We start from the raw sequence: 27,962 nt of genomic DNA on the forward strand, positions 1-27,962 counted from the left end.
CTGTGTGTGCAGCGTAACCCTCTGTGCCATTCATTCTCTTTCACTGTATGTTCACTGCAAAAATGCTCTTAAGTTTAAAGGTGACATTCATGCTCCCTCTGGTGTGCCTGGCTGCATGAACGGCAGGTAGAACCAGAATCTGTCTGTTTAGGGGATATCCAGTGCTGTCTATTCCAGTCTGGTATATGATGAAACAGACATTAGATACATATTCTACACAGGCACTTCCAGTGCAGACAAGCTCTGCAGCCCCTGTAATGACATGAGCAGCTCAGAACACTTTGTCTTCAGGACTGTGTCCTTCCAGGGCTGGTATCTTTCCCCGAGGTGAGAAAAGAAAGGCCAGTTCATATGCCTTACTGCTTTTTTGGGGAGTGATTAGCAGTAGGTAAAACACAAAAGCATTAAGCATCCCATACCACTACCCACAACAGACACATCCCAAATTCACCAGTTACAGATCCAGAATCAAAAGTCTGTCAGCATTTTAGTGGTTTGGTTTTATGGTGCAGTTCAGCCCACTGTAGAATGCAAGCTTCACCCGCTCTGAACAATTGCCTAGCACTATTGCATAGCACTCCGTTGCTAGAACCACACCTCGTCCTTTATAAAGAGATAAATGCTTGATTTTAAAAAGTACAGTAAAGGAAAAACCCTTAGTGTGTTCTTCCAGTGCTTAACTACAATTACAGTTAGATTGCTCCTTCTTTTTTTTTTGTGGGCTTGTCTACAATCACAATATCTCATGGGTCCTTCGGGAACTGAAGGGAATGGTTCTTAGCAGCTTCCTTTGTCTGTGAAGTTCCCTATAAATTGGTATCAAATCACCTCTTCTCTGAGAGAAGCTGAATACGTTGTACTTACTCACTGATGTTTTTCAAGCCTGATTCTTGTGGATATTTTCTGTACCTCTTCATGCTTTGCAGCTAGACACTAGAACTAAAACATCATACTGTATGCCTTCCTAGCATTATATGTGGTAGTGACTAGTATCTCCCTTCTACTTTACAATTTCCTCCTTATTTGTGCAATAATTGTTTTACCTTCTTCTGGTGGTAGGTTTGGAACTCAACTAGTTATATTCAAGACTCTACCATTTCAGAGTTACTTTTTAGGACACCAGGATACCAGCTACCCTCTTCAGAGTGTCGTTCAAGTTCTTTGCTACCAGATGTTTGATTTTACATTTGGCTAGAGTAAGAGGCACGTCCTTAAACTCTTTTATCTGTTACAGATGTAAAAGATATATCATACACTAAAAAACCCAAACAACAATCTGGATGTCATCCATGCCCAGAGATGTACCCACATCTGTACATAAAGATCTGAGATCTGGCTGGTATAGGTATTGGATTGAAAGGAAATTGCTCTGGAATCTTACTGGGAACTACTACCCAACATGGCAGTCCACTCTTAACCATTCCTTGTTGGAAACTATCAGCTGACCAGTTTAAACTAGAATGCTGTATGGGACAAATTAAATGTCATACTGTGGTCTTAGTTGATAATATCAACGGTTGACTTATCTTGAAAGTTGTGATTTCATGGAAGTGTGGAGACAAGTTTAATGGACAAGCCCTTGTTTGCAGGAAACTTAATTGATGTGAGCTGTGCTGCCAGCCTTTAATTCTTAAAGCGTGACATGATTTGGGGGTTAAAATACAGAAAAAGAGGCCCTTCCACAGCCAGGCCTCCATTCCATACCTGCAGCTATCTCATGCTCTGTAAATCCACAGCAATTGGCAAGATGCTGTCTGTTCGCCCTGGTCCTGTACAGGAACTAGAAGTGACCACACAGGAACCAGCAGAAACGACATTTGAATCCAAGCAGAGGTTTGCTAATGGGTATGGGGCCTGAGGATACATTTGGTTCAGGAGGAGGGTTAATACAGCTTTTGATCTGATCCAAACTGGCTCGTGCCTCATCTAGACGTGACCCTTCTACACTCACCTCCTGAGCTTCAGCTACAAAATGAGCTGTGTACAGACATGCAACCAGGGCGCCAGGTATGCACATGCACACACACAGACACAGACACGCACAGAACTTACTAGGCTGAACCCTTCAAATCCAAACAGCTTCAGTAAACAAAAGTGAAAAGGAAGCCCATAGGCAGGTGCTGTCATCAGTTCAAACTGGCATGTGGTCAGGATAGAGGACCCTTGAAAAGGCAAGAACAGGGATCTAATCCACACTAATTTTGTAAGAAAATCATTCAAATCAGCATATACCAGCTCCTTATAAATCAATGCTGGCACAGTTATCAATTTGCGTGCTGTTATGAGAACAGAGATATGAAAGCCTTTACGCAGAGAGCCTGTCCACAGCCGAAATCCTCTCCTTTGAGAAGGCATTTGTGCTCTGGTGAAAGGGCATCACTGGCAGCATCTCATCCCCCTGTGTTGAATGGTTCTGTCCTTCAGTCCAGGAGAGTGCATCCCTTCAGTGCCAGGTGCATGCTCAGGCCAGACAAACTCATTACGCCACATTTTCCAGCCCACTGAAAAGGCAAAGCACTGAGCTAATATTTTGCTGCAGGCTAGGAAGTCCAGCTGGAACATGATGTTTGCTAGCCTGCATTTTCCTTAAAGTTGGGGCTAGAAAGGCACGGCCAAGTAAGATGGTAGCTCAGCATGTCTGAGGTCTCTTGGGCCAGCTGAGCTTTTCCAGCACGTAAAGTCCTTCTGTCCCTTATTCATAGAGAAATTTCCTTTCAACTAAAACCACATATTTGACTCGAGAGCGAACAAGTTGCATGAGGCAGATGAGGAAAAGGTGTAGCTGAAGGAGAGTAGCTGAAGACTTGGGAGAGTTCACTGGACTTATATTTTTGAGGTTTTCCTTTGCAAGCACAAAAAAAATTGCAGCCTTGGGATTTATTCTCTTTTTCTAATGGAAGTTCAGATTATAAGGTGCAAAATGGGAATCCTCCAGATTCATAAGCTTTGCTACCCGTCTGCCACACTTATCAAAAGTGGCTTTACTGTCTGACTAAGAATATGTGTCCTCTCGGGCATATTTTTATGGGATCTTGAGGCTTGTTGTTCATACCACAAAAGCAGAAGATGTGATGTTTGTCATCTTGTTGCTGGAGCACAGAGACTGTACACAGATCCCATAATGACAGTGGAGGGGAGACAGTGCCAACAATTCGAGGAAAGTCTGGCAGGAAGCTTTGAGGAAGCCTCCCATACTTTGACATATCGGAATGACTCTTTCTCTCTTCGCTTTCTCTACAGGCAAGAAAAATTCCATTCTGCTGCATAAAGTCCAGCATGACCTCAATTCGGGTGTTTTCAACTACCAAGAGAATGAGATCATCCAGCAGATTGTGCAGCACGACAGAGAGATGGCACACTGTGCTCACAATGTCCAGGCTGCCGCTGCTGCTGCTGCCGCTGCCGCATCCACACCCACCCCCGTCATCTGGACTCCACTGATCCAGGCACCCCTGCAAGCTGCAGCAGCCACCACTTCTGTTGCTATAGCTCTGACCCACCACCCACGCCTCCCGACAGCCATCTTCCGTCCTCCAGTGTCCGTCTTGGGTTCCTTGGGACAGCAATCCAACCAGACTCCAAGACAGCTGAAAAGGCTTCAGTCTCTAATCCCATCCACTGGCCCTTCTGCCATTGGCTCTCCCTCCAGTACTCCATCCCAGCTGCATACACCAGGAGCAGAAACCCCTTCATCCTCTTCCTTCCACATCCAGCAGCTCGCAGGATTCTCAGCTGCCGCCGGCTTAGGCCAGTTCCAGGTGGGATCCCCTCCAGGTGGCTCAAGCCAGCCGGGTTTGAGCGGTGCATCCTCAGTGGGACTGAGCCAGTTCCAACATGCACCTTCTGGATCACCCTTGGGTACAGCTCAGTCCATGCAGCAGCAACAGCAGCAGCAGCAGCAGCAGCAGCAGCAGCAGCAGCAGCCAGCCCTTTCCAGCAGTGGATTTGGGCACTTCCAGCAAGCTACAACTAGCTCCCCATCAACATCACTCACCCAGCTCTCATCAAACTCACCCCCTAGTCTTCTCAACCAGTTCCAGCCCACCACAAGACCACTGCAGGGGGGACAGTTACAGCAGCTCTCAGGCAGTGGGACTTTGGGGGGAATTAATCACTTCCAACCCCCTCCTTCTTCCAACTCTCCATCCTCCAGCCTAAGCCAGCTAGCACAGGCCTCTGGTGGGCCGTCCTCAAGCCTGTGCCAAACACATCCAAGTGCATTAGGATCTTTAACTGGAACGATAGCCCAACTCCACCAAGAACGGCCACCTTTTGCCTCCATGTCTCCACTACAACAGTCTGGTGTCGCCTCTCCCTGTTACACCCCTTCTGGCCTTAGTCCTCCTAGTCAGAGCCCAGTGGCAACAAGAACTTTTCAATGTGGCCCTCCGGGGGCCTCAGGCTCTCACGGATCTCTGCTCCTGCCTCAGACCGCCAGCCCACCTCCGCAGATACTGCAGTCCAAGAGCACGCCACCTGTGCCACCGGGACGTCTGAACCAGGACATCAAGTTGATTTCTGCTTCCCAGCCATCTTTGCCCCAAGAGCTGGCTCAGACACTGAGCCAAAGTTCTCCTCATTCCTCTAGAGAATCCATTTCCAGCTTCTCTCCTTTTCCTGGTGGAGGGACTGGACTTCTTGGGAAGCCTTGTAGCTCAATTCCTGGGCGTGTGACTTTACCACGTCAGATGTCCTCAGGTTCTTTACCGCATCCGCTGGTGTTTGGGGCCAGCGCTGCAGGAGCTGCTTCTCTGACTGCTGGTGGGCGGAAAGAATCCATAGTGCTCACAGGGGATCTGGAACCTGTCAGATCCAAACTGCCCTCCAATTTGTGAGGACTCCTTCTGAGAGCTGGTTATGTCAGCCGTGCAATTCAGTTCCTGATTAGACTTTCATGAATCATTTTTTCCTTTTCTCCCCCCACCCCCGCTTTTTTTCTCCATTTCTTTTGTTTAGGTTTAACTGTGATTAGAAACAAACAAAAAACACATGAAAAACAACAAAAAAAGAAGATAACCAGGTATTCTTAGAGCTATAGATTTTTGGTCACTTGATTTTATAGAATATTTTAATACATGAAACAAAAGGATATGAGCAAATTTAATCCAACGAGGTAACGCACAGACAAGGCGTGTGCCTGAGCTGGAACATATGAATGATCAGCCATAGAAGCCACCAAAAAAGGTTATCCTGTTGAGACAAAGATCCGAGGTTGACGTGGGCCATAAAAGGGAACATCAGGTCAGGCCTGTAGCTGGTGGTTTTAGAACAGCTTTGGGTGACCTCAGCTTTGCATTGCTTTGCACAGTTGTGAACCTGGCCCGCAGCACCTAGATATGGGGGCACTTGGATGGCTCACTGTGCACATCAGATAGTTTCACTTCCTCCCAGGTTTTCTCCTGTGATCAGCAGGTTGCAGAGGAAGCAAGAAGAGGGGTGAGTTTCATTAATGCAGTTCCCTGTAGGGATTTCAGAAGGGCTGAGTTTTTGTCTGGACTCCATCTGAAGAAGATAAAGGTGACCAGGAGATGGACGGGCCTGACTTCAGATGCTTTTCTCTTTCTTATTCCACTGATGCTCTAGTGGGAACAAGAAGCAATCCCTTGTAAGTCACAAGCAGGGCAGTGAATATCCCCTCTGTATTTTTGTAGGTGTCGTGGATGTGGGTTGTGGGAGAAGTCCTGTCTCTCTGCCAGCATGCCAGGCAGCTGGCCTAGGCCAGCAGAAGAGCCCAAGCTTCAACCTCTCCATGGTTTGGAAAGCATGTGTGCTGCCTTCCAGATTGGGGCATGCAAAGCAAGGGGAGGGATGAAGAAAGAGGCAGCACTTTAACCTTCCCTTTCTCATTTTAAAGTCTCAGTGTCCATGGGCTGACTGCTTTGAAGAGAACTGGGTAGCAAAGATCGAAAAGGGGGGTGCAGTCACCCCACCCCTCTTCCTCCTTAGCCCAGGGGAGTTTGAGCTTTGAGGCACCAAGGGTAATACTGGTGCCCAGCCAAGAATTCTCCAGATTTACAACTATGTTTATACCATTAAACCAGATTCGACCAGAAATTTGGCCAGCCATGGTCCATGCTTCTCCTCTGATGGGGGAATTGAAATCGTTTGCTTGATTTCACCAGCAATAACAGCCTGCACCTGATTGGCTTTGGTCTTGCCCTGCAGTTGCAGCATCACTGGACACATCTGGGGCCTGGCAGGCACCTTGAGCTGGATTTTTTGGGCTCCCCTGATTTAAGGCAGTCAAAGTGGGATGAAGACAGTAAGGGGCCATTGGGTGCACACAGCACTGAGAAGCTACAGCCTTTACCTCTAGAGCAAGTGTCTCCTTTTCTTTTACTTTGATCCTTTCTTTCTCTTTTGTTTTTTCTTAGGCTAAGAGGTGTCTCCAGCCACCTCACTGTAAAGAGTCAGGTGCTCAACTTTTCTAACACTTGTTAGAAACATATGTCCAGCCTCCCTCTGTTTCCAGCTATCATGGGGTCCCTCCAGCCCTCAGAGGGAAAGCAGGATTTCATGCAGCAGTGCCAAAAAACTATTACCACAGTAACGATACAGGTCCATATAACTCCCTCTCTTACCTACTCCTACCCCCAGCTCTCTCCCAAAACACTGGCTGATCGTTGTTTTTTATACCGAATTGTTTGCAAAACTCTTGAAATGTGCCTGTATCTTGAATGTTGCTGCAAGCATTCCTGGGCACTCCTGCTTCAATGTGCTTTGGTGGCTCAGAATTCAGATGTAATCAGCTTTGGTCTTCCTTAAAGGGTCAGGGGAACTCTAGAAATGTTTTTTCTACTAGCTACATGCAACTATATATGTGTGAGTGTGTGTGGTGGGAGGGGTGCGTGTGTGTGTGCGTGTGTGTGTGTGTGTGTATAGATTTTATATATGTATCTATATATACACACATGCTTTTATATATATAGTATACAGTTATACACATATGTAGTCTATTTATGCACATGTGTAAGCACACACACACACACATATATTTATATATATATATCCTAGTTTTAAAATACATGTCAATTTTGACCCTCCTGTAGGCCTGATTGGCAGGTGATAATTATAATATATAGATCCTGCTTTTCCAAATATGTACAGGTTCATCCTGAGACAGAATCAGTTGATGGAATTGAAGCAGACTCACAGACCCTCTCATATTTTCATAGGTATGAGACAGTTCCTAGAAGGAAGACTCACAATATCCTTTTAAGTTTTATATTTGTTCTAGCAATCTTTTTTCCTTGTATGCTGGAGGGCCCCTAGAATGAGCATCTCAAGAGGTTGGGAGCTAAGCTGTTTGGGTCTGGGGTATCTAACATAAGCAGGTGGGAAAGGTCTTCAGCCCAGCAATGCCAAGCCCTCATGGATGACTGTCCTGTGACTGCTGCATTGGTACTTGAATCTCAACAACCCCTGTGGACACTCAGACAAATGGAGGTGCACAGAAACACCCCGAGGGCTGTCTCTGGCAGACATGCGTTCCATCCACCAGTCTGGTGAACATTCTTCTTCGGTTGGGTTCCTTTGCTTTGTTTTTCATGGGGATATTGTTTGATTTTCCAGTTCTTAGCAGTGCAGTAGCCAATATTGAGTTATTCCGACTGAACCCCAGTCAACACTAGGCTTGTCTCAGTAGGTGGAACTATATTTATTATTATTGTTATTTTTTGTTTTATTTTGGGGGAGAGGGAGGGAAGAGTTCTAGGGGTGGGGTTTGCAATATAAAACACACAATAAAAACCTTAGTAAATAAAAACGTGAAAAATGCATCCCTCTGACTTGCTGTCTGTTTTAAGTGTTGAACTTCAGCCAACATGAGATGAGGTTTAAAGAAGAAAAAAAACTTGGGTGGCATTTCAGTCCTCTCTTTCCTGTTGAACAGAGAAGATGCAGGGTTTTGGCTCACTTCCTGTCTGTATTTTCCCGATGTATTTAAGAGCTTTAATAGTTTACCTGCTGCCACATCTCCACCTCACACATTCTTGTAGGAAGTCTGTATTAAGCCATTGACAGTAACAGTTTAAAACTTTTGCCTACACTTGAATTTTTAAGTACAAAGCAGAAGTCTGGTAGTTGCTTTGCAAATGTGTGTATGAAAATCCTTCACATTAATGGCAGACATGGAAACTCTGGCTGACTTTGTGATCCTCAGAAAAGAGCCTAAGGAGCCCTACCACAGGATACAGACATTAACAACTTGGAATAGAGACTATCATGGAAAGTGGATAAAAGACGGAAGAAGGGAAGTAGCCATTTCGAGGTCTCAGACTAAGCTGGATGATGATGCCAAGGTCAGGACCTGATGTATTTCAGGAAGGTAAAACTAGCCTCAACTCTTAGCTTTCATTTCACTCCTGTGATACCCTCTTTGAGTCTTTGTCCAAACCCATTCTAGGAAGTATGCACAAAATTGATGATTTGGGTCAGTAGCTCACATGGGAGATGTATGGCCTCATGCCCTTTATTCATAGCTGAGAAAATGTAGGGCCAAGCAGCCCAGCTGCTGGAGTGTGTCCTACAGCCTGTGGCAGTGAGACGTAGGTAGATACCATCCTCCCTGCTCCCTCTCCTCCAACCAACTGATATCAAGAGCCTCACTTCTCACCTCTATGCAGTGCCTCACCTCTGCCTTGCTGATAGTCTTACATTCATTTTTCCTTCTCTGAAATTTCTTTTTTTTTGTGCCTTCTCATGCAATGGTTGCATTTAGCCCTCTGACATTTTGCCCAGCCTCTGAAAGGCTTGAATTTGTTAACATGTCAACAGCGTGTCTTTCCTGATGACATGAGAACAAGGTCCAGGACCTTCTTTACCAGAACTCCCAATGCCAGAGATGGCAAAAAAGAAAAGAAGGAGCCCGAGGGCCATGAATGAAATCACTATTTTGCAGAGAAGGGTGCACAGACACACACACACACTCCCACTGACACAGCGCAGCACAGGCTCAGTCCAAGCAGGACACTCCTTTTCTCTTCCCTCCTGCTTCGGATGGTACAGGAAAATGGGAGACCCTGTCGGTCGCCCTCCATCAATTCTCTGCCCTTGTCTGGCTGTAAATGCGCTGAGCTGGTGGGGAAAGAGTAAACCAAAGTTTTTAATCAGGAAATGCCATTCTCTTGAAACCAGATGGCTCTGCCCTCATGGGTCAGTTGTCCTGGAGTTTCAGTGAGGGAAGTTCAGGCAGTAAAATGTTTGTTTTGCCTTTCAAAATGAATGTCTGTGCCAGGCTTTTTTATTTTACGTGCCATTACTATTACAGAGGAAACTGGGATTGTGAGTCAGTCCTGCCCAATCAAAAATTTATTTTAAAATTATATTTCACAGAAGATATGTAAACTCTGAAGGTTTTCATGCTGGAGTAGAACAAAATCCAAGTTTTGAGCTCTTAAACTTCCCTGTGAAACCTGCCTTTTGTTCTACGTGAACAGCCAGCAGGGATTCAGGACACAGTCCCACTGCCATGAGTTGCAGACGAATGGGCAGGACTACATCAGGAGGCTCTCATGCCCTACCTGAGGGCAGGGCAGAGCATGTCACAGTAACAAACACAATAACCATGAAGGCCTCTCGACAAGCATGAAACCAGAGGAGTCAGTGACACAGCTTAGCGAATGGGAGTCTGATCTTTACCTCACCCAGAGCATTTCCACACAGCTAGAAGCCATGTCTCTGCTCTAAGGCCATTGTGGATCAGGAGGACACAGACAGTTTTTCCCTGACCAAAGAAAAGCCCGGGCTCCACCCTCCAGAGAGGCCCCATCAGTTGTAGAAAAGCACACTTGGAAGGGCTTGACTGGTTTAGCATATGTGTTGATGCCCCCTTATCTTACTGAAGGGACTTAAGACTGCCCTGGGATTTCATGATACTTGCACACTGGCTGTCAGGAACAAACTGTTCAGATACCAGAGCCAAGTCACCCTCCTATCAACAGGGTGGTTTCTCCACCTCCTGATCGCTACTAACTCCCCTGCAGTGCCTTATGAAGACCCAGCCCACTGGTGTGGGGGCTCAGAGTGGGAAAAAGGCAGGATCAACAGCTCTTGTGATTTCTCCCTTTCCCCAGTCACAGTTTGACGAGGGCTGTTCATGGGAATTTCAGCCTTGTCTCGGGAAACTGCCCTGGACTGGCTGCCCACCCCACTCACCCTCCCTCCTAGAAAAGATTCTGGTTGTGGGAGAGAGGGAGGGGCTCCCAAGCTCATACTTCTTGGACCCTGTGAGAGATTTTGGGGTGTTGGAGACAACAGAACAGACCTATTCCTGGCAATGCTTTCCTGCAGGCACTGGGATTGTCTGATCCCCTGCACCAGCCAGCCTTAGACAGAAAGTGATGCCAGAGCTGCAGTGAGAAGCAGGCTGAGGCTCAGCTCTTGGAAATGAGGTTTTTCTTCCTCTTTGCAAACTCACTGAGCTGTTCAGACCAGCAAGGTAATGCGGTTCATTGAGCACAGAATGGTGGAGCACTGTGTGGACAGCAGCAGGACCCTCAGCAGACCGTTTCGCTCAGCATTGTCCTCCAGGCACAACCACGGTAAGAGAGACCCCCCGCAACATCTCTGATGTGTCTCCAGGAAGCCTTGCACTGGGGATCAGGTTGTGCATGCCCTGGCTTAGTCCTTTTTTTATCTCCTCTGCAAAATCAGGGATCTCATAGCACTGGGCACAGGACCGGTGAGCTCAGAGGAGGCAACAGGTACCCTACAAGGTACTCCAGTGAATGCCCAAAAGGAAAAGGGATTTGCACCTTTCTCCTCCTTGCTAGGGAGACATCAGTAAATTAATAATCACCATTTTAAAGAAATGAATACATCATAGTGTATATTTTATTTAAAATAAAGAAAGAAAACCAGACACCGATGACAACTGTCACTCATTCACTCCATCCAGCCTCAGGGGCCAAGCTTGTACTTAGCCAAGGCACTGGTATGGCAGTGGGACCTGAGCTGCAAACTGTGTGAGCGTGCAAACATCTGCGTCCCTGTTATTTTGTGGAAGACGATCACTTTGGCATGTGGAAGGGAAGATGTGCACAAGGCAATGCCCCCATTCGTGTAAAACCACAGCATGTAAAAAGCAAATGAGAGAGTTGCGCTAGGCCTGGCATGGCTTGTGCAGGGGCACCCGCTGCTGCTCCTCTACCTTCAGGTGGAAGCAGGAGGAAGCAGGGCCCAGGCAAAGAGGCGACCTCTCGCTGCTCATAGCCCTGCGGGACAGCAGAGGACTTTTCCAACCCCCTGCAGATACCTTGCTGCCCCAGCTGGAGCAGGTCTCCCACACGAGCTGCTCTGCACCACCTCCAGCCAGACTGCCCATCACACCACATGTCACTGGAGAGAACACGAGTGACTGAAGGAGCCCCAAAACCTCCCTGTGGGACTGGAGACATGGTGAGGGGGGAGGAAGGTGAGGGCACAGACAATATGTTCATATCCTTTCCAGCCCAGCCCATCTCTGCCAGCAGGCCATGTACCTCACTGGGACAAGGGTACAGGACAGGAATACAGACCCTGGGGGAGGCACCAGGGTGGGAGCAAAGTCCTGTAGCTGAGGGAGCTGGAACCCAAGGAAGGAAAGGAGGGGGGCCAGGGTTGGCTTCTCGACAGCCCTGGCAGTGAGGTGCTGGGGATCATGCTTGGACTGAGAGGTTGACCAGGAGTTTCTGCTTCCCCTAGGCAAGGGCAGTGTTACAGCTTCACCGCTAGTGAACTGGAGACAGCAGCTGCTGGCACCAGCGTGGGCCCAGCACCTGATGAGGCAGGATCTTTCCCCTTGAAGGTAATTCTCCCTGCCCAGCATTGGTGGGTGGCAGCCACCTCTCCAAGCCCCTGAGAGGTTCAGGTGGGGCATCAGTACCATGTGAGTCCCAGGAGAAGGGAGGAAAGAGGCCAGCCCATGCCAGGACCCTGGGAACCCACTGCCAATGCTCTGCTCCAGTGCTGAGCCCCTCTGCTGGGCTGGTGGGGCAGTGGTGCGGAAGAGCTGGACCAGGGTGATGGCTGCAGGGGGTAAAAGCCCAGGAACTGGGAGGTACTAGCATAAACAAGCAGTCCATTTTTGCTGGTGGCAGTTTAACACCATAGACTCCCTCCCCATCCACCATTACCCCCTTGAGGCAGTATCCCACCCCCTCCATCCCTGGCTGAGGTGACCTACTGATGGTCTGTGAGTAGGGACGTGGGTGGCCCTTTCCTACCACTGAACTAAACCTGGGCTCAATAATTCCCCCCAGCAGTGGGAAAGAGAAGCAGGACAGGGAAAGATGCAGTTTGGGTTTGCCCTCAGGAGTCGGAGGTGGTTTTGCAGCTGCTTTTCATCAGCCATGCAGTTCCTTGGTCACTTTTCTCCCTTTCCCCACTCAGAGAAATGCTCAGTTTGTGATGCCAATTTTTTGTGTGTGCATGTGGCCCCTCAGCCAGGGTGTGACCGGCAGGCAGTTTGGTTTCTTAGCTCAAGCCTAGACTCAGAAATCTGCAGAAATTAAATCAAGCCACTCAGGCACAGTGTGAGGAATGCTACAACTCCCCCCCCCCGGCAGAGGCGTAGGCTTGGCTGTGCACTGCTTTTCTGGCAGGAGGAAACAAAGTAGAGAAGCTGGGACACACCGAGGTCCTGGCCCCAAGTCACAGCTGCGCATCACCTATTTTTCAACACAGACCATCAGTGCTGAAGTCTGAGGTCCCAAGTTTTTCCATGTTTAAGGAATTGGGCTGAAAGGCCTCACTGGACATGCATGATGACCCTGTACGTGAGCTGTCTGCTATCACTGCCACCCTCCCTGATGACCCTGTTAGCAGCACCTCAGTGAAGCTGTGGGGGAGCTGAGGGTCTGGCCTGCCCGGGGCTGTGCTGTGATCAGAGCCAGGACAGTGCTGGTGCCTTTCCAATGTCACCAGCCCTGTCCTGCCAGGCACTGTCCCTGCCTGTCTCTGCTCCCAGCAATCCGAGGGGACTGCTGTCTGGATTGGCAAGGTATCTTCAAACAAATCCCCTCACTGCCTGCTTTCTCCCTGTTGATAAAGAGTTGTTGAATTTTAACACAAATATATGCACATTGGTTTTGTCATGTCATTTGCAGAGGCCTCAGACATTTTGTCTCTCTAATGCCAGCACACTGAGCCTGTGCCTAAGCCCCTCTTTGACTTTAGGCTCTGATTTTAATGGAGTTGGCTATGGTGCCATCTACTCTTGGCAAATTAAGGGAAGAAAATCCTAACTTGGTTCTACCACTTACAGTTGCAGAGAAGTAGATTGATTGTCTTTTAAAAAGGCATTGCAAACCAGCTGCCTTTCAGCCTCCAGCTACCAGCTGACCCTAATCACCAGCAGTGACTGTTCTGCTCAAGTCCACCTTTTAGCAGGCACCTGATTAGAAAAGACATTGACTGAAGTCTATCAATCAGAAGAGGTAGATGCTCTTTTGTTTTAATGGAGAAGAAACAACAGCTTGACAGGTTAAAAATGGGAGCTTTAGCCCAGCAAATGCCAGGCCTTTTGTAGGACTTGCACTGAGTGACCTCTTGTTGGCATGGGCACTGCAGGACCCAGCCCTCCTACCCTGTGTGGAGGGGCGGCCACCTCCTCCAGAAATCCCCCAACCAAGGCAGCCATGCTGCACTGCTGGGAAGGGAATGGGAGCTGCCTGAAGCTGTCCTGCAGTGCTAGGCAGGAAGGTGTTAACAGCATCTTCCAGTGCCACATGTCTAAACGTGCCTTCCCCTCTCTGGGAAGCTGCTCTCCCTGACTGTGCTGCAAATTAGAGAGCTCTTCAGGGTCATTTTCCCCCCTCTTCCCTTTTATTTTATGTTTTTATACATCCGCTTTCTTCAGCTGTGATGGGAATGGCTGGGGCTCGCCCACACGTGGCTCACAGCAGCCTCTCTGGAGGAGCACGCGTGCTCTCCCCCTCCAGCTCTGTCGGAGAGGAGACAGCGTGCAGGGACAGTGGGGGTGGCCCACGGGAGGGCATGGCCAGCTGCCCTCCCCAGACCCGGTGCTGACTCTCAGGTGTCCTGTCCACCCGTGCTGGCCGCCTGCTGTGGCCAAAGGATGCTGTCAGCTCTGGCCTTCTGCATGCCAATCACTGTCAACTCCTCTCTGCAAGGCTCAGTGCTGACGTGCTGCTCCGCCACACTGTGTGGGCCACTACAGGCCCTGGGGTGGCTCACCAGAGAGCGGGGGAGCTGGAGATGGGAGATGCTCTTTGCTATTGCTGATGCTCCAGTTGGCCCAGCTGCCTCACTGTCCTGGAAACAGCCACCTGGGAGAAGGGAGCTCACCCATACCATCCAGCCTGGGGCGGGGGGTACAGCACATCCCAGTGCTGCTGGAGCAAACCCACCAGAGTCAGAAGGGCCTAGCAGACTTGGGAGTGACTTCTTGCTCTTAGCAGGGGAGGAAAGATGGAGGACAAGGCTTCAATCCTGTTCCTTTGTAAGCATTTATGCTTGCCTCCCTAGGAGCAGCCTGAATGTATTGCCAGGAGCACGGGACCCCTGGCCAGCCTGGGGAGGGAGAGGGCTCTATGTTGGGGGAAGGACATTGCTGGCCTGAACCACATGTGTAGCTCATGGTGGCACTGCCAGGCAGGAACAGTGTCCCTGATGGATTATTAACCTTTTCCCTGGTGCCTCAGGCCCCTCTTGCAGCTCACGGTTTGCAGCAAAGATTTAGTGCCAGGACATCTTGATATTTCATGTCACTGTAAGCCTTGTGCTCCTGGAGAGGCTGTGGCAACTGAGAACATAAATACTTAGCTCTAGAAAGATGCTTAACGTGTAGGTTTTAATCAGCGCTACCATGAAGGCTCGAGTGTCACCCCATAGAGCCATGGTGAGGGTACCTGTAGAAGCTGCAGATAACCCAGGGATGAACAGGGAGACCTGGAGGCACTTGTGCATGGGCACAACACACATTTTTTCCTCCCTGCCTCCAGCAAAATGGTCTCCAAAATCATAGGGTTTGTTTCAAGTAGTATGAATTTGGTTCAAGTAATAAGAAAACAGGCAGACACGAGCCTTGGGGAGGTTTCTCTCTTCTGAGAGCTCACGAGTCACAAGCACTGGGGACTCAGCATCCATCTCTAGTTTGTCATGATGCTGTTGTTTGCTTGCTGGGTTTTACTAGATCTCAGTGGCTCATAGCATGTCTCACACAGCACCGAAAGCAACCCTGGCTAGAAAGGGCTGTCCCCGCTCCAGCCCTCATCCCATTAAAACTCCACTGCTGCCCAGCCCCCCATTTCCAGGCCTGCCTGTGAACAAGCCAGGCTGGCCTGCAAAACAAAGCCCAGCCAGGTGGCCAGAATCAGCCCACAGTGATGAGCAGCACTGGGTTGGGTGCTCAGGCTGGTGCCCTCAGCTGGGAAGGGGCCCTTGCCCTTGGGATGGAGATGGGAAGCACCTGGGGAAGGATGGGGCACAGGGACAGGCTCCAGCCTAGCTCCTCAGAGCCCCTGGCTTCTCACACCAAGCAGCAGGCTCCTCCAGGTCTGGCTAGGTAAGAGGGGTGGATTTTGGGGTGGCTTGCTATCTGAAGTCCATTTTTGGGGAGGTGCTGGTAGTCCTCCTAATTCCTGGCTGCTGGGAGCAACTGTGGGGGGGAAGGCTGAGCCCTGGCTCTAGGCTCCTAGTCCACGCTGGGGGTTCTGTCTGCCTGGCTGTGGCTGCTTTCCACTTAGAGGTAGTCCTGGGGACATGGAGTGAAAGGGTCTGGAAGGTGCTGTGTGCTGCAGTGCATTGGTAGCTGGGCTGTGTGCCCTGTCTTTAGAGTCCCTTCAGTGCCAGCAGGTTTGGGGCTAGGACTGGGCAGTATTTCCCCCCCAGCCCCATGTCTGGGAGTGCCTTGTCCCTTCAGCTTCACCACCTTCCCTGCACGCCCAGCCCCACACCACCAGCACCGGCTGCAGGAGCATATTTTCTCCCCTTCCAACTATGGCTGATCCCACATGGGGCTGAGGTGGCCTCAGCTCAGTAACCCTGTGTGTTACGGAGCCCGTCACAGCATTTGGCTGCTGCAGCTCCCTGAAAAGGCAGCGCTAGGGGCCAGGTGAAATGCTGCAAGCCAGGTACTAACCACTTGGGGAGCCTAGGCAGGTTGGGCTGGATAGAACCACCCTGGTTATCTGTGCTGGTGCGCAGAGCTGGGGCAAGGGAGGACAGCAAATGCTGTAGGGGTCTGGGAGGGAATGCAGCCAAGGGAGCCCCTGTGAAGCACCTCCTCATGTGGCTGTGCCTCTAGCCTGTTCTCTGGGGCACGGGGATGTTGTGAGGGCTATGTGCCTCTTCAGAAGAGGATGGAGAAATACCGTAACCTTTGGTTTGCTCCAGAGGAGCAAGAGCAGCCAGGCAGAGACACGGGAGAGGGCCCAGGCTGGGGAGGGCAAGATATGGTCCAGCTGCTGGAGGGATCCTGCTCCTTGGGCTTGGCAGGGTGGCTTTTCCTGTGGGACAGCAGTGACACCCCCTCACAGGACAACGCAGGACAGAGAGCCCTTGAGTTTGAGGGGTGCTGGCAGAGTGTTTACAGATGGCACTGGGGAGTGGCGTAGAGCCCCTGGGGAAGGGCTTTCCCTGGTAGCTGCTCACTGCCAGTACCTCAGTGCCCTTCTCCAGCAACAGGGTTTTTTTGCCACAAGGCTCCAAATCCTCACTGCAGACAGCGGGATCGATAGGAGCAGCGCGGGACCAGGGCTGTGCCTCATAAAACAGCCGCAGCTGCCAGGGAAACCCCTGTGCAGGAGGGAAGCTGCCCAGGCCTCCCCATCGTCAGCACAGAGCTTGGCCAGATTAAGTGGATGCTGTTACCATGGTGACGGTGCCCACGGAGGAGAAATGGGGATGGATGTCTTCCTCATGTACAAGGATGTCAGGATGGGGGAGGATGCTGGGTGGGATGGGGCTGTCAAGCACGCAGCTATTCCCAGTCTCCCCATTTCACTGGGGAAACCCCTGCCTGGGGTCTCCCTGGCCAGGGCACAGGGCATGTGTCTGATCACGGCCAGGCTCTACTGAGCCTGAGGACAAACCTCTGCGCCCTGCAACCCCCCGGATGGTGCTGTGGCCCCAGAGCTGGGTGCCCCCACCCTGGTCCCCCTGTCCCGCTGCAAGATGGGACCTGGGTGTCTGCATTAGCAGTGTCCTCGGGAGGCTGAGCTCTGGCAGCAGTCTCATGCTCCATGTGAGAGGGTCCTAAGGGAGGCCTGAAGTCAGGTTAGGGCTTTCCAACATGCACATCTGAATATCCCAGCTCTGCCTGCAGAGGCCTTGCCAGCCAGGGACAGTGACTGAGGTTACAAATGGGTTGCTCGCTCTTTTCCCCTCAGGTTTGCTGCCCAGAACAGAGGACCTCACCTGCTCTTTACAGAATGATGAACTTGTAGGAGGTGGAGGCACTGACAGATGGCCTAAAATGAAAGAAGGGAAAAAGGGACAAGGCAAAACCTCCAGGTAGAGGAGCCTGTGGCAGTTCAGTCTTCCCTTGCCTGGAGCCTGCTAAGGGTGAGTACTACTGATTTGGGTTAAGTTATTGTCTGACGATTTTATTGCTGCATCTCTAGTATGTGTCATTTAATTCTCCCAGCCTTTGCAGTGATGGGGTTGCTGCAGGATGTTGTAAACAGGGCTGTCCTGTGTCTGGTTCAGGCGGTGAGGATTTGCAGACAGTAGAGCAGCACTGCATCATGTTTCCAAGGCTGACTAGTAACACCAGTGGTGGTACTAGTGCATTTGTGTGTTGAACAAAAGGGCCGTGGTTAAACTGCCACCATGACCAACCCCCTATGGGCAGAGGACCCTGCAGCATCCCCTTAGCCAGTGGCCACTTGGCAGCTGACTGAAGGTGGGATGTCCTGAGACAGCTGGGTTGGGGAACAGAATTTCCTCCTAAGAAATTGCCAAGGAAAATTAGCATTTGGTCTACACTGCAGCCCTATGGGACCCAGCTGTCTTGGCCACTGTCCCTACAGAAAGGAAAGACTGGCGGAAAGGCAGTGTGTGCTGGAAGGTTAGGAAACAGGAGCTGAAGTTGGGAAGTACCTGGAAAAAGTCGATTCTCAGCTACTGAACGACAGGCAATAGGTTATTGTCCTTGTGCAACTGCTACCAGCCCTGCCTGTGGAAGGGAAATGAGTCAGGCACTTGTGCCTGTAGGGAGTACAGATCAGAGAGCCTCTCTCAGCTGGTGGAGGACAATTTCCCCCACAGCAAGGTGGCCCAGCAGCACTCAGAGTAGGCTGAATCCTTTGCTTTCCCTCATTGCATTTTAGTTTGTCTCCCTGGCACTCTAGCACATTCAGGCTTTTCCTGCATTTTCAAAAGGCAGGTGTGCAGTCTGGATCTGCGGGTGTTTGCCACCCTTTCACTCTTGCACTTGTGTTCTCCTTGCCACTTTTTCCACATTGTGCCTGCCAAGGGTTGGCTTTCCTTTTACAAACCTGCTGGTCCTGTCTGCTGCCTCTGCCCCTGTCAGCCCTGCACATTTGCTTGCTAGGATGATTGTCCCCTTGACTTCCAGCGTGTCCATCACACTGGAGACCTGGCAAGCTTTTCAGGAGACAGGAATTTTGCCGTGTCTGCTTATGGAAGGTTCTAAGGAGTCCCACCGCAGCTCAAAATTCGGCTTTTAAAAGTCACACAGGCTGTATGTGTTCACACCCTGTGTAGTAAGGGGAGATGTGTAACCTGGCTGAAGCCTGTGTTGGGTTAGGGGAGACCTGGCCCCACAGGAAAGTTGTAATGGTTTAACATTTTTTGCAAAGGCAGTTTAGTTAAATCACATTGAGCCCCTACAGGAATGCTTTTCTTTGAGATGAACAGTGATTTGCTACGAGTTTAAATCCAGTCTTGATTTGTCTTAAAACAGGTGGCTGTTCTTAATGGGCAAATACCTGCAAGTGTTGCACCAATTTATCCAAGGTGTTTGAGGCAACCCCTTGCTTCTGTGTTGGAAGCTGAAGTGCTATCATCAAGGAAAGCCACAGCTAGGCACGAAAAAACTATAGTTTGCAGCTTGAGTTCTTTACTGAACTGCTACTAACAAGAAAGCATCACAAATGTTAGTCTCCTTAACCTAGGCTGAAGAGAAACAATTTATTCTCTTCCTGGTGGATGCAGAAGCGGTGTAAGCTGTGGGTTTGCTTTGCAGCTTTGTTTACCAGCAAGTCATCGCTGCCCTCTAGTGTCCCTGTCCTGCACTGCCTGGCTGCACAGGAGGGCACAAGTCCCAGCAGGTATTACTTCTACCTGTCTTAAAATGGGCTACTTGATAAACACCCCATAAAACTTATCACTTTTTCACCTGGCTTGATGTGCAAAGCAAGTAGCACAGCAAATTCCCTGCACTGACTAACCTAGCAAGAAGTACTGGCTTTTAAAGCTAGAGGTTATTAAGTGGAGGGAGAGTGTGTGTGTGTTGCTGTATCCACTGCCTTGTGACACTCTCAACTTACTTAATGATGAATGCCTTTGTTCCCTATTTCTCCTCTCCTGTACACATATACATGTGCACACCCCACCAATTCTAGCGTGGCTGAGAAGTCCCTGGCCAGCTGCAGGGTCATGGCATCCCTTCAGGAGAATTTCAGGGTCCAGTTCCCACCTGACACCTCAGTGTGGTTGCACTATTTAATGAGTGAACAGAAGGATCTGACTTGCAAAATACAGGGGGGAGCAGAGGGTGTAAACCAATGCAGTAGCTTGTATTCCTGTTTGCAGAGGTCAGGATGAGGAATGGTCTAATGCTCCCAAGAACATGGGACACAAGTGACTGGGGAAAGTGGCTGGCTTGCAGAGAAGAGGCTGATGATCAGTGTGAGTGTCTAGTATCGAAAGAAAGTGTCTGGAGTTAGCATGAGGGTAACAATGAGGGTATCAATTACTGCACTTTAAAACCCATAGACAGAAAGTGCTACATTCAAAAAACTATAGTAGTAAACCTATCACAGGAAAATACTATGGCTATTAAAAGTACTTTCACTGATTTGAAACCTTTGCTTCTGATGCTTGCTTGTTAGAAGGTGATGTTATTGAGCTTTGAAATGGAAGGGAGTTAGCCAGAAAGACATTACATGCTCAGTGCCCACAGGAAGATGGGGGGAATAATAGTTCCTCTTCTCTCTCTGGAGGACACAACCTGCCAAACCACACCACAAAAGGGGCGAGTAAAACTCCAAACCTGGTCACCATATTGATTAAGAAAAAAAAGGTATAGGAATAATTCAAAAGAGAACAAACTCTCCAAGCAGACCAGAATTTGATTGGATTAAAAAAAGTGTATTGGATGTCCAATACAAAATAATAAACATGAAGTTATTAAAAAAAGCCATAGAGTATACAGCAAATACTACAGAAAAGCAAAAAAATTGTACAGAAAGGTAGACGTCTACAGCAGTCCTCAAAATTATTCTACATGAGAATCATAAAACAATATACAGGTTTGGTTTTTTTTCCCCAAATGTTTCTGAGGGAAGCTGTCACTTAACAGCTTGACTATGACACTACAAGGATACACAATGTTCCAAATTTAAAATCACAGGATATGTAAGAAAACGTAGCATTAAAATGTGAAAAAGTGCAATACAGATTGTACACTGAATTGAATAAATGTTTTTTTTTTTTAGTTTAACCTTAAAAAACCAACTTTGAACAGTTGTTTTATCATTAAAAATATTCCCCCTCCCCAAATTCAATGACAATATTAACATTCATGGTGTTATACATAAGTAATATTCACAAAGACCCACCAGCTAAGAATACTGTGTATGTATGATGGTATTTCTTTGGGTATAGGTAAAAAATAGGCAAAGGAAAACATACACCCCCCTCCTTTCAGGACAGGATGTGTATTTTATTATTTAAATACATATTCTGTAGCTTATTTTGCCCTGAATTGTATTGATTAAAAGTCCAAACATTAATTATCCAGGTGGCCCACGGTGCTCCAATTAATTTGATTCCTTCTCCCCCTCAAATAAATAAACCCAGCAAATGTCCTAGAAATGACAATACAAAGAGTCCAGGAAAAGAAAGGAAGTAAAACTACACCCCAAACCCCTGCTGCTCTCCAGGATGATTCACTGGCTCTCCCTTCTCTTAGTGACAGGAACTATGAAAATGGGCCCAGAGCTTTAGCTTTAGTCAAATGGATAAAAAAAAAAAATAAATGAAGCAAAGTTCTTGGGTTATTTAAATTTAAGCAGATTACAGTATTTCCTCTTCATGTTCCAACAGGTACAGCCATCTAGCAGAGGCACTGTGGACTACAGCAGCAGTGTCCTGCAGCTGAAAGGCCTGTTATCTGCACATCTGCCATCGTTATCACTCAGCTTCTGAGATCACAAATCTGACTGCTCAGGAGGAACAGATTTGGCATCTGAATCATCTGTAAGTTTTGAGTTTCCTTTCATCTTAAAAGTGAAATTGCACATGAGTTCATTAGGCAGCTGGGTATTGTTTTTTTTTTTTTCCACTAAAATACAGTCCCTCTTTTTATGCCATTCCTCTTCATAGAGTATGGCAGAGCCAGGCCATCATACATGGAGAGAAGAAAAAACCCTTTTCCTTCCCTCGTATAGGAGTTCCCTTTTAACTTTCCTTCCTTTCTAGACAGATATGTGAACAGCACCTGAGTCGCTAATACTGTTTTTCTTTTCAAATGGTTTCAAAAGTGTAAAAAAATACATTTTTGCCTTGCTTATGTCTCTGAAGAATCCTTAAGAGAAGGATTCTTGTTTAAATGGCCTGGGATAGAGAAATTGCACTGGGGTTGGACTTGCTGCTGAAGGATCCTGCAGACATGTAGTGTTCTCAAAAGTATGATATGGTATGTCACTGATGAGAAGAGGTCCACAGTTCTCTGCTTCTGGGAGGTCCAGGTAGCTCAAACCTAAGCACCACCAGCAGAGAAGTGTTGCGTGCACTGTGCACTGCTGCTTGTGCTAAGTTCTCCATGCTGAATGAGCGCTCAATCTGCACTTTAAAAGTTTCATGATGTGATCTTTAACAACAACAAAACAGAGCACTGTTGCCAAAATAAGCTGTAGTGTCATCTAAACATAAGGAACCCTACTTTACAGGAGGAATTTTTTTTAATGTTTCTAAACGAGACTCTCACTGCAATTCAGTAACCAGAGACACAGTATGCTGAAGTTACAAGGAAGGACATTACAGAAGATGCTTTCATTTTCTTCAGTCTTTTGAGTCAATGTAGAGAGACAGGAAAACAACAATAATGAAACCTCCCACTGGATCCCCTCCCCTTCCCCACTACTTTTCCCCACTCAAAATATTGAAACTGCACAAAAAGCGACAAACAAGCCTTTCAAATTACATTTCAATTCAAACAGACTGGTAATCTCACAGTGATGAGAGGAGAAAGTCAGGCTTTTAATAATTATAATATAAAAATAATAAAAAAAGCTTACAAATAGCAGTGCAGCATCCCAAAAGGCCATGGATTAACTGCCAGAAGGGGATGTAATTATACGCAGAATAAAAAACAAAACAGAACAACCCACGCTGGCAATGAATTCTCATACACAACAGAACAAGCAGTCAAATGTCAGTCTAGGCTGTGGAAAACAACAGTTTCTCCTTTTTTTTAACAGTATTTTTTCCTTTTTATAAAAAAAGATAAAATAAAAACACAAATAAAATTGTACATAAATGCGAATGTCCAACACTGAAAAGGCAGGGCAATCACACCACTGAGACAAAACCTGACCAGAAAAAAAACAACCATGAAGTCCACTTTTTTTCCTTTTGTCTGGATGCTAGATTTCAGCCTGATGCGTCCCATCCTGCACGGTCTCAGCAGGTACATGGAATTCAACTTGGCAATGACTTCATTGCAGAACGATGACAAGGTCATCTCTTTTTGACCAGCTGTAGCACAAATGCACTGGTTGGTTCGTTTGCTTTCTGTGTATGCTCTCATGTGCTGTCCCTCTTTGTTTTTTCTCTCTTTTTTTTTTTCTTTTCTTTTTCCTCTGTACAATTCCTTGTGTTCCAAGGCTGAGTCCCAAGACTTGTGAAACTGTTTGGAGTCATGTCCTGGTGAAGGTGGTCATGCTGTAGTGATGGCATTAAGGTCCTTCATAAGTCCTTCCAGGTGGGCCATCTCTTTGGTCAGCTCATCTGGTTCATAATTCTGTGGGAGATGTACAGAGTTATTGACAAGGTGACTTGCTCTCTTTAAAGAGGGACAGAATAAGAAGTAAGAAGAAATGGTCAGCGATTCTCATATAGATTGTGACCCTGACATAGGAATAAGCAGATTTATCAAGTTAGAGGAATTAATAACTTAAAATAGAGAGTTGTTTCAAGCGCAGACCTTTTTGCAATAGCGATTCATAGTTTCACTGATTTTTAAGACTGTGATCATTGTATCTGTTTTCCTTCTATCAATTCCTGCTGCAAGACAACAGCTTCCTTTGAACCAAAGTAGATGCTTTATAAAAATCCTCCCAGCTTAACTGGAAAAAAAGGTTGAAGGAATCACTTCAGTAGAACTGTTTTGAGAATCATTACGCTTGCTAAAAATCATACTCTGTTTTTAGCCTCAATGTCTAGCTTCAGCTATATTGAACAGCTATCATCATTCATACATCAATGCAAGCATGTAGAGAGATTTTCTAAACTGACCAACTCTTTCCCAGTACCGTGCAGTTTTCAACCCCTTATGTTCTTGGAGCATTTCTTCAAACCCTCTTCACTCTCTCAACATCGTTTTCACAGAAGGCAAGCCAGGCTGCACCCAGTATTCCAGTACCAGCTCTGCTAATGCCAAATCAGAAGCAACAGAACTCCCGTTTGATAGTTTCTGCCTCTATATATTTAAGGTCCATTATTAGACCTTCTGGCTAAAGTCTAATATTAAAGCCACTGCTCAGCTGATTGTGTACCATAAAACTGAAGTCCTTCCCAGAGTGGAGCCCTCAACCCTGACTGTGATCTCGCTTCCTTTGCTTCTAGATACAAACCTTTTCTTTCTTTCATTTAAATAGAAATGAATGCAGCAGGCACTTCCCAGTTTACCAAGCAATCTAGATTGTATCAGAAAAGTCACCTCTGTCCCGTGTCCAACATATGATCTGCTGACTACTGACAGCGATAAATAGCAGTGACTTGGAATTACTCAGACTCATTCCCACAGGCTCTCATAAAAAAGCAGAATCAATTCAAATCACTACCTAATCCTAGTTTTTAAAACTCATAATTTATTTAGTGTGCTGTGGTGACTTTATATTGTACTAATTTATTAATGAAGAAATTTATTAATGGCTATATTTAAATATTACAAATTTGTTGATGAATAAACTAACAAGAATATTTTTGGTACCAACCAAAAAAAAAGAAGGAGTGACAACTCGACAGAAAGGCAAAAGTGCACCAAATCAAGCATGCATACAGTTTCTAGACCAGCGCATACAGAAATAAAATCAAGACGGTAACAAAAACAATGTGACAAAAGGAAAGAACAATAAGGAAACAAGAAAAAAAAAAAAAAGAAAAATTCATGCAAAATAAGCATTTCCTGTAGCAGTAATACAATAGCTCATACAGTAACTTCTCGGCTTGCAATTTGAAAGGAAAACGGCTCTTCAGTGCCTGACATTCAAAATTTCCTCACTTCTTAAAAGCTGTTTCCAAAGCAGCCCAACAGTTGGTTGCATTTTTCCCCAGAAGTCAGAATACTTTCATATGAGTATCTGAAAACATATTTGGGATGATGGCTTTAAACCTTTTGGCATTAATGCTAAACTTTCCATCTGCAATGACATTTTGGATGCTCTGCAGCAGCAGAGGAAGCTGCAGGTGCACAACTTTAACAGGATCCAGGTACACTATGCTTGCAAACCAGACAGAAATAAATGACATCTCAAAGTGAGCATGAATACATCATCTTAGGCTGTACAGAAGAGCAAACAGCACTGCTGCAGGCCTTCAGCTCTGCAAACAAAGATGCTCTTTACATCAAGGTAAGCAGGCAAAACACACATGTGCAGGGCACTTCTACAGCTCCAATATGGAAGCCTGCATATAGAAGCCCAAGTCATAAACGAAAGCTCCATGAGGTACTACCTACTGTAAAGAATGAAAAGACTAGTGCAATAGATGGTATCTGTCTTGACTCTCCTCTTCTTGTAATTGTGATAGGCTAGCAGAAACCAGAAGCACTGAGCATGAGTCAAGAAAGGAAATATCAGAGAACATTACTCTTATGTTCAGCTAATAGCCTCAGTTCAGCCAAAACGTTGTCAAAGGTTTTTCAGTTTTTGACCGAGTGGGCTTTGTGGACTGGCATAGATGGAAGCACTGCATCTGTTTAGTGTTGTGTAATTGGGCATGAAGGTATGCTCTTTAATTTTCAGATTTTGAAAGCACTACTAGTATTTGCTATTTAAGTGTTTATTCTCTGAATTTACTGCCTTGTGTAGAAGGTATTTGCACTATATTTTTTCATATGGCTTAACAGGCAATGGCACTTAGTGGAAGTCAGAAGCTTCATCATCCTCTGCCTTTGAAAGTCTCAGTGCAGATATTACTGAAGTCTACAAGTATCATATAAAGAGAGATTCACCACAGTTTGATAAGCACTGCCAAAGAAAGCCACTGGCAGTGTAAGAGTACCTACGCTTTCAGAGTCCTCAAGCATCCTGGTGGTCTCCTGCACATCAGGGGCACTGGGAACTACCACAGGCATAGGAGGTCGAGTTCTTCCTAAAGTCCCAATTGACGCAGTCTTCACCGAGTGAACTGGATGGTTAGGAGCTTAAAATAAATTGTTACATAGTTATGCCTCAGTTAATTACTTCTTTTTTCTATCCAGAAAACTCTTGAAAGAAGGAGAAGGATTCTATTAGAGGAAAATGAACAGTTCAAATTATGGAATACTGAATTTGAATTTTTGTCTAGTTTATCTATGTAGATAACAGAGAAGGGCCTTGAAAAATTGTACCAACAAAATTCAATCCAGCCTCTGACATAATTTCCTTTGACGCCCAACTCTACCCCCCTGCCCCTTAAGGAGCTTCTCTCATTTGCTTCTTAAAATTGCCTTTTTCTCTTTTTGGCAAGCATGTCTTGCCAGTTTTCCCCCACTCACCTTGCTGAGTCAGTAATGGTGTGCTTGGCAATGCAGGGTCATACGTGGAACCAGCTGGTGGAACAGCTGGCACCGCAAAACTCTTCAGCGGGTGGGAAGGACGGACATGTGCCGTAGGGAGGTTCTGAGCTGAATCCTCTTCTTGTGCATTAGCCAGGTAAGACCCTGTGGTGCTTTCAGGATCCTGGTGGTCAGCACACGTCTGAGATGAGGAAGCCGGCATGGTGTCCGTGCTAGGTGTGTTTCGAACAGATTCTACAACAAAAAAAGTGGTTTATTTTCTTTAACGGCAATGTTCTCTGTGGTCAGATGGAAACAAAACTGTAGTGTTTGCAAGCACCTTTTCCAAGATTGCTGTTAAAAAGCTAGGAATTGAAGTCACATATTAACTATCTCTGTAGCAAACACCACCAATTCTGTGTAACTGTCCTGTTTTAAGGTGAAGGGCAGTGGCTGTCTAATAAAATAAGCTTGAGAACTGAATGATTCCACAGGCATAATACCAAACCAACAGTTTTGCACTGAAACAGCTACATGTAATAAGACCTCAGATAAACAGCATGGAACACAAATCTTCATTCTCATTTTACTCTTGAGTATTTCACAGTATTGGCCTTCTTAAATAGGTATACTTTAAGCATTATCACTGTAGTGCATACAGAAGAGCCACATTTTTTACTGAGATAGACTTGAAATCTCTTTACTTGCTGAAAGCTAAAATGGAATCACAGGCTCCATTTGTTTGTCTGCAGCAGGCTCCACCCTGGTCCAAGAGAACAACGAGATGGTATCTTGAATTTAGGGCATCGTGATCCTACTTGGGCCACGTGCAGGAAAAGATCTGGATTGTGAGAGCTGTCGCTTCAGCAGTATAAACAGAACAAGGGAAACCTCTGCCTCTAAAATATTGTCTGCCTGTATATTTGCAGCCTCATGAACTGTTTTCATGAGGAAACAGGAAACAACGCTGTTGGTTGTGGCACCTTAATTAAAATGTAGACCTTAAACTAGAGAAACTCAGAATTCACTTCATCTCAAGATGTTACCTACGTGCAATTTAGCAATACTGTTGCTTCAGAATTTTCAAAGCGCTGGAGACATTACAAAAACTATTGCAAATGGTTGTGCTTCAAGCCTGAAAATGCCACATAGAAATCACAATTTTCTGTGTGCTTCAGGGAGATTAACTAATATCAGCTCTCAGTGGCAAAGTCTGGGCTTTTGTCCTCTCGGTTTTAAACACAACTAATTAGGAAAAAAGTTATCATATTATGTAGCTCAAATTAGATTTAATCTGATGTTTCAGACTCCAGGGCTGAAGGCTTCAGAATAAGGAATCTTCCTATTTAAAGTTGTATATAAACCACTAAGCCTCCTTTTCTAAGGACATCATCATGTATCTCAAGGATCAATATCAGATCTACACAAGAAACCGTTTACAGAAAACTCAACCTATCAAGGATTTTGTCTGTACTTAAACCCCTCATTCTATCTCTCATGGAACACACAATGGAGACCAACCAAGTTAAGTTTCAGGCTTTGATTTCCACATGTTTCACTCATTGTTCCATTACAAGCAAAATCTAGCTGATCATTTATATCTCACCTGTGGAATTGGCCCTGTCTGAATGTGACATGGATGTGCCAATCGGCCACGGGTTGACCTGGTGATGGTGATAGCTGCGAGTTGGAGAAGCGAGGCTGCCGGAGTGGAAATGATGGTGAGGGTTATCGAGTGAATGGATGGGATGAGCACTAATCACAGCTGTGAATGAATATAAGACAGAAAAATGCTTAACATACGGACAAGCATGCACATGTACTGAAATGCACCATATCCCTCCCTTCTCCC

The 27,962-nt window shown here is 46.7% G+C and overlaps 2 protein-coding genes across 10 annotated transcripts in view; one reads left to right on the forward strand and one right to left on the reverse strand.

The window, feature by feature from the left end:
* Positions 1–5,011, forward strand: part of HCN4 (hyperpolarization activated cyclic nucleotide gated potassium channel 4) — a 105,945-nt gene extending 100,934 nt beyond the window's left edge. The window contains exon 8 of the mRNA XM_052808869.1: positions 3,241–5,011. Within this exon, the coding sequence (XP_052664829.1) occupies positions 3,241–4,835 (1,595 nt within the window). The 3' untranslated portion in view covers positions 4,836–5,011. The remainder of the gene's footprint in view (positions 1–3,240) is intronic.
* A 15,245-nt stretch (positions 5,012–20,256) lies between these two features.
* The window catches only part of NEO1 (neogenin 1), a 215,786-nt gene continuing 208,080 nt past the window's right edge, over positions 20,257–27,962 (reverse strand). For 6 of the 9 annotated variants that reach the window (XM_052807473.1, XM_052807470.1, XM_052807467.1 and 3 more), the window contains 4 exons: positions 27,717–27,875; positions 26,111–26,365; positions 25,640–25,776; positions 20,257–23,152 (listed from right to left, as the gene is read on the reverse strand). In XM_052807473.1, coding sequence (XP_052663433.1) covers positions 23,069–23,152; positions 25,640–25,776; positions 26,111–26,365; positions 27,717–27,875 — 635 coding nt within the window. In that variant the 3' untranslated portion in view covers positions 20,257–23,068. Of the gene's footprint in view, positions 23,153–25,635; positions 25,777–26,110; positions 26,366–27,716; positions 27,876–27,962 lie in introns of all 9 variants that reach the window. The other 3 variants (XM_052807475.1, XM_052807474.1, XM_052807471.1) reach the window with 2 other exon arrangements.

This window comes from Harpia harpyja, chromosome 14 (genome assembly GCF_026419915.1).
Source record: "Harpia harpyja isolate bHarHar1 chromosome 14, bHarHar1 primary haplotype, whole genome shotgun sequence".
Classification (NCBI taxonomy): Eukaryota; Metazoa; Chordata; class Aves; order Accipitriformes; family Accipitridae; genus Harpia; species Harpia harpyja.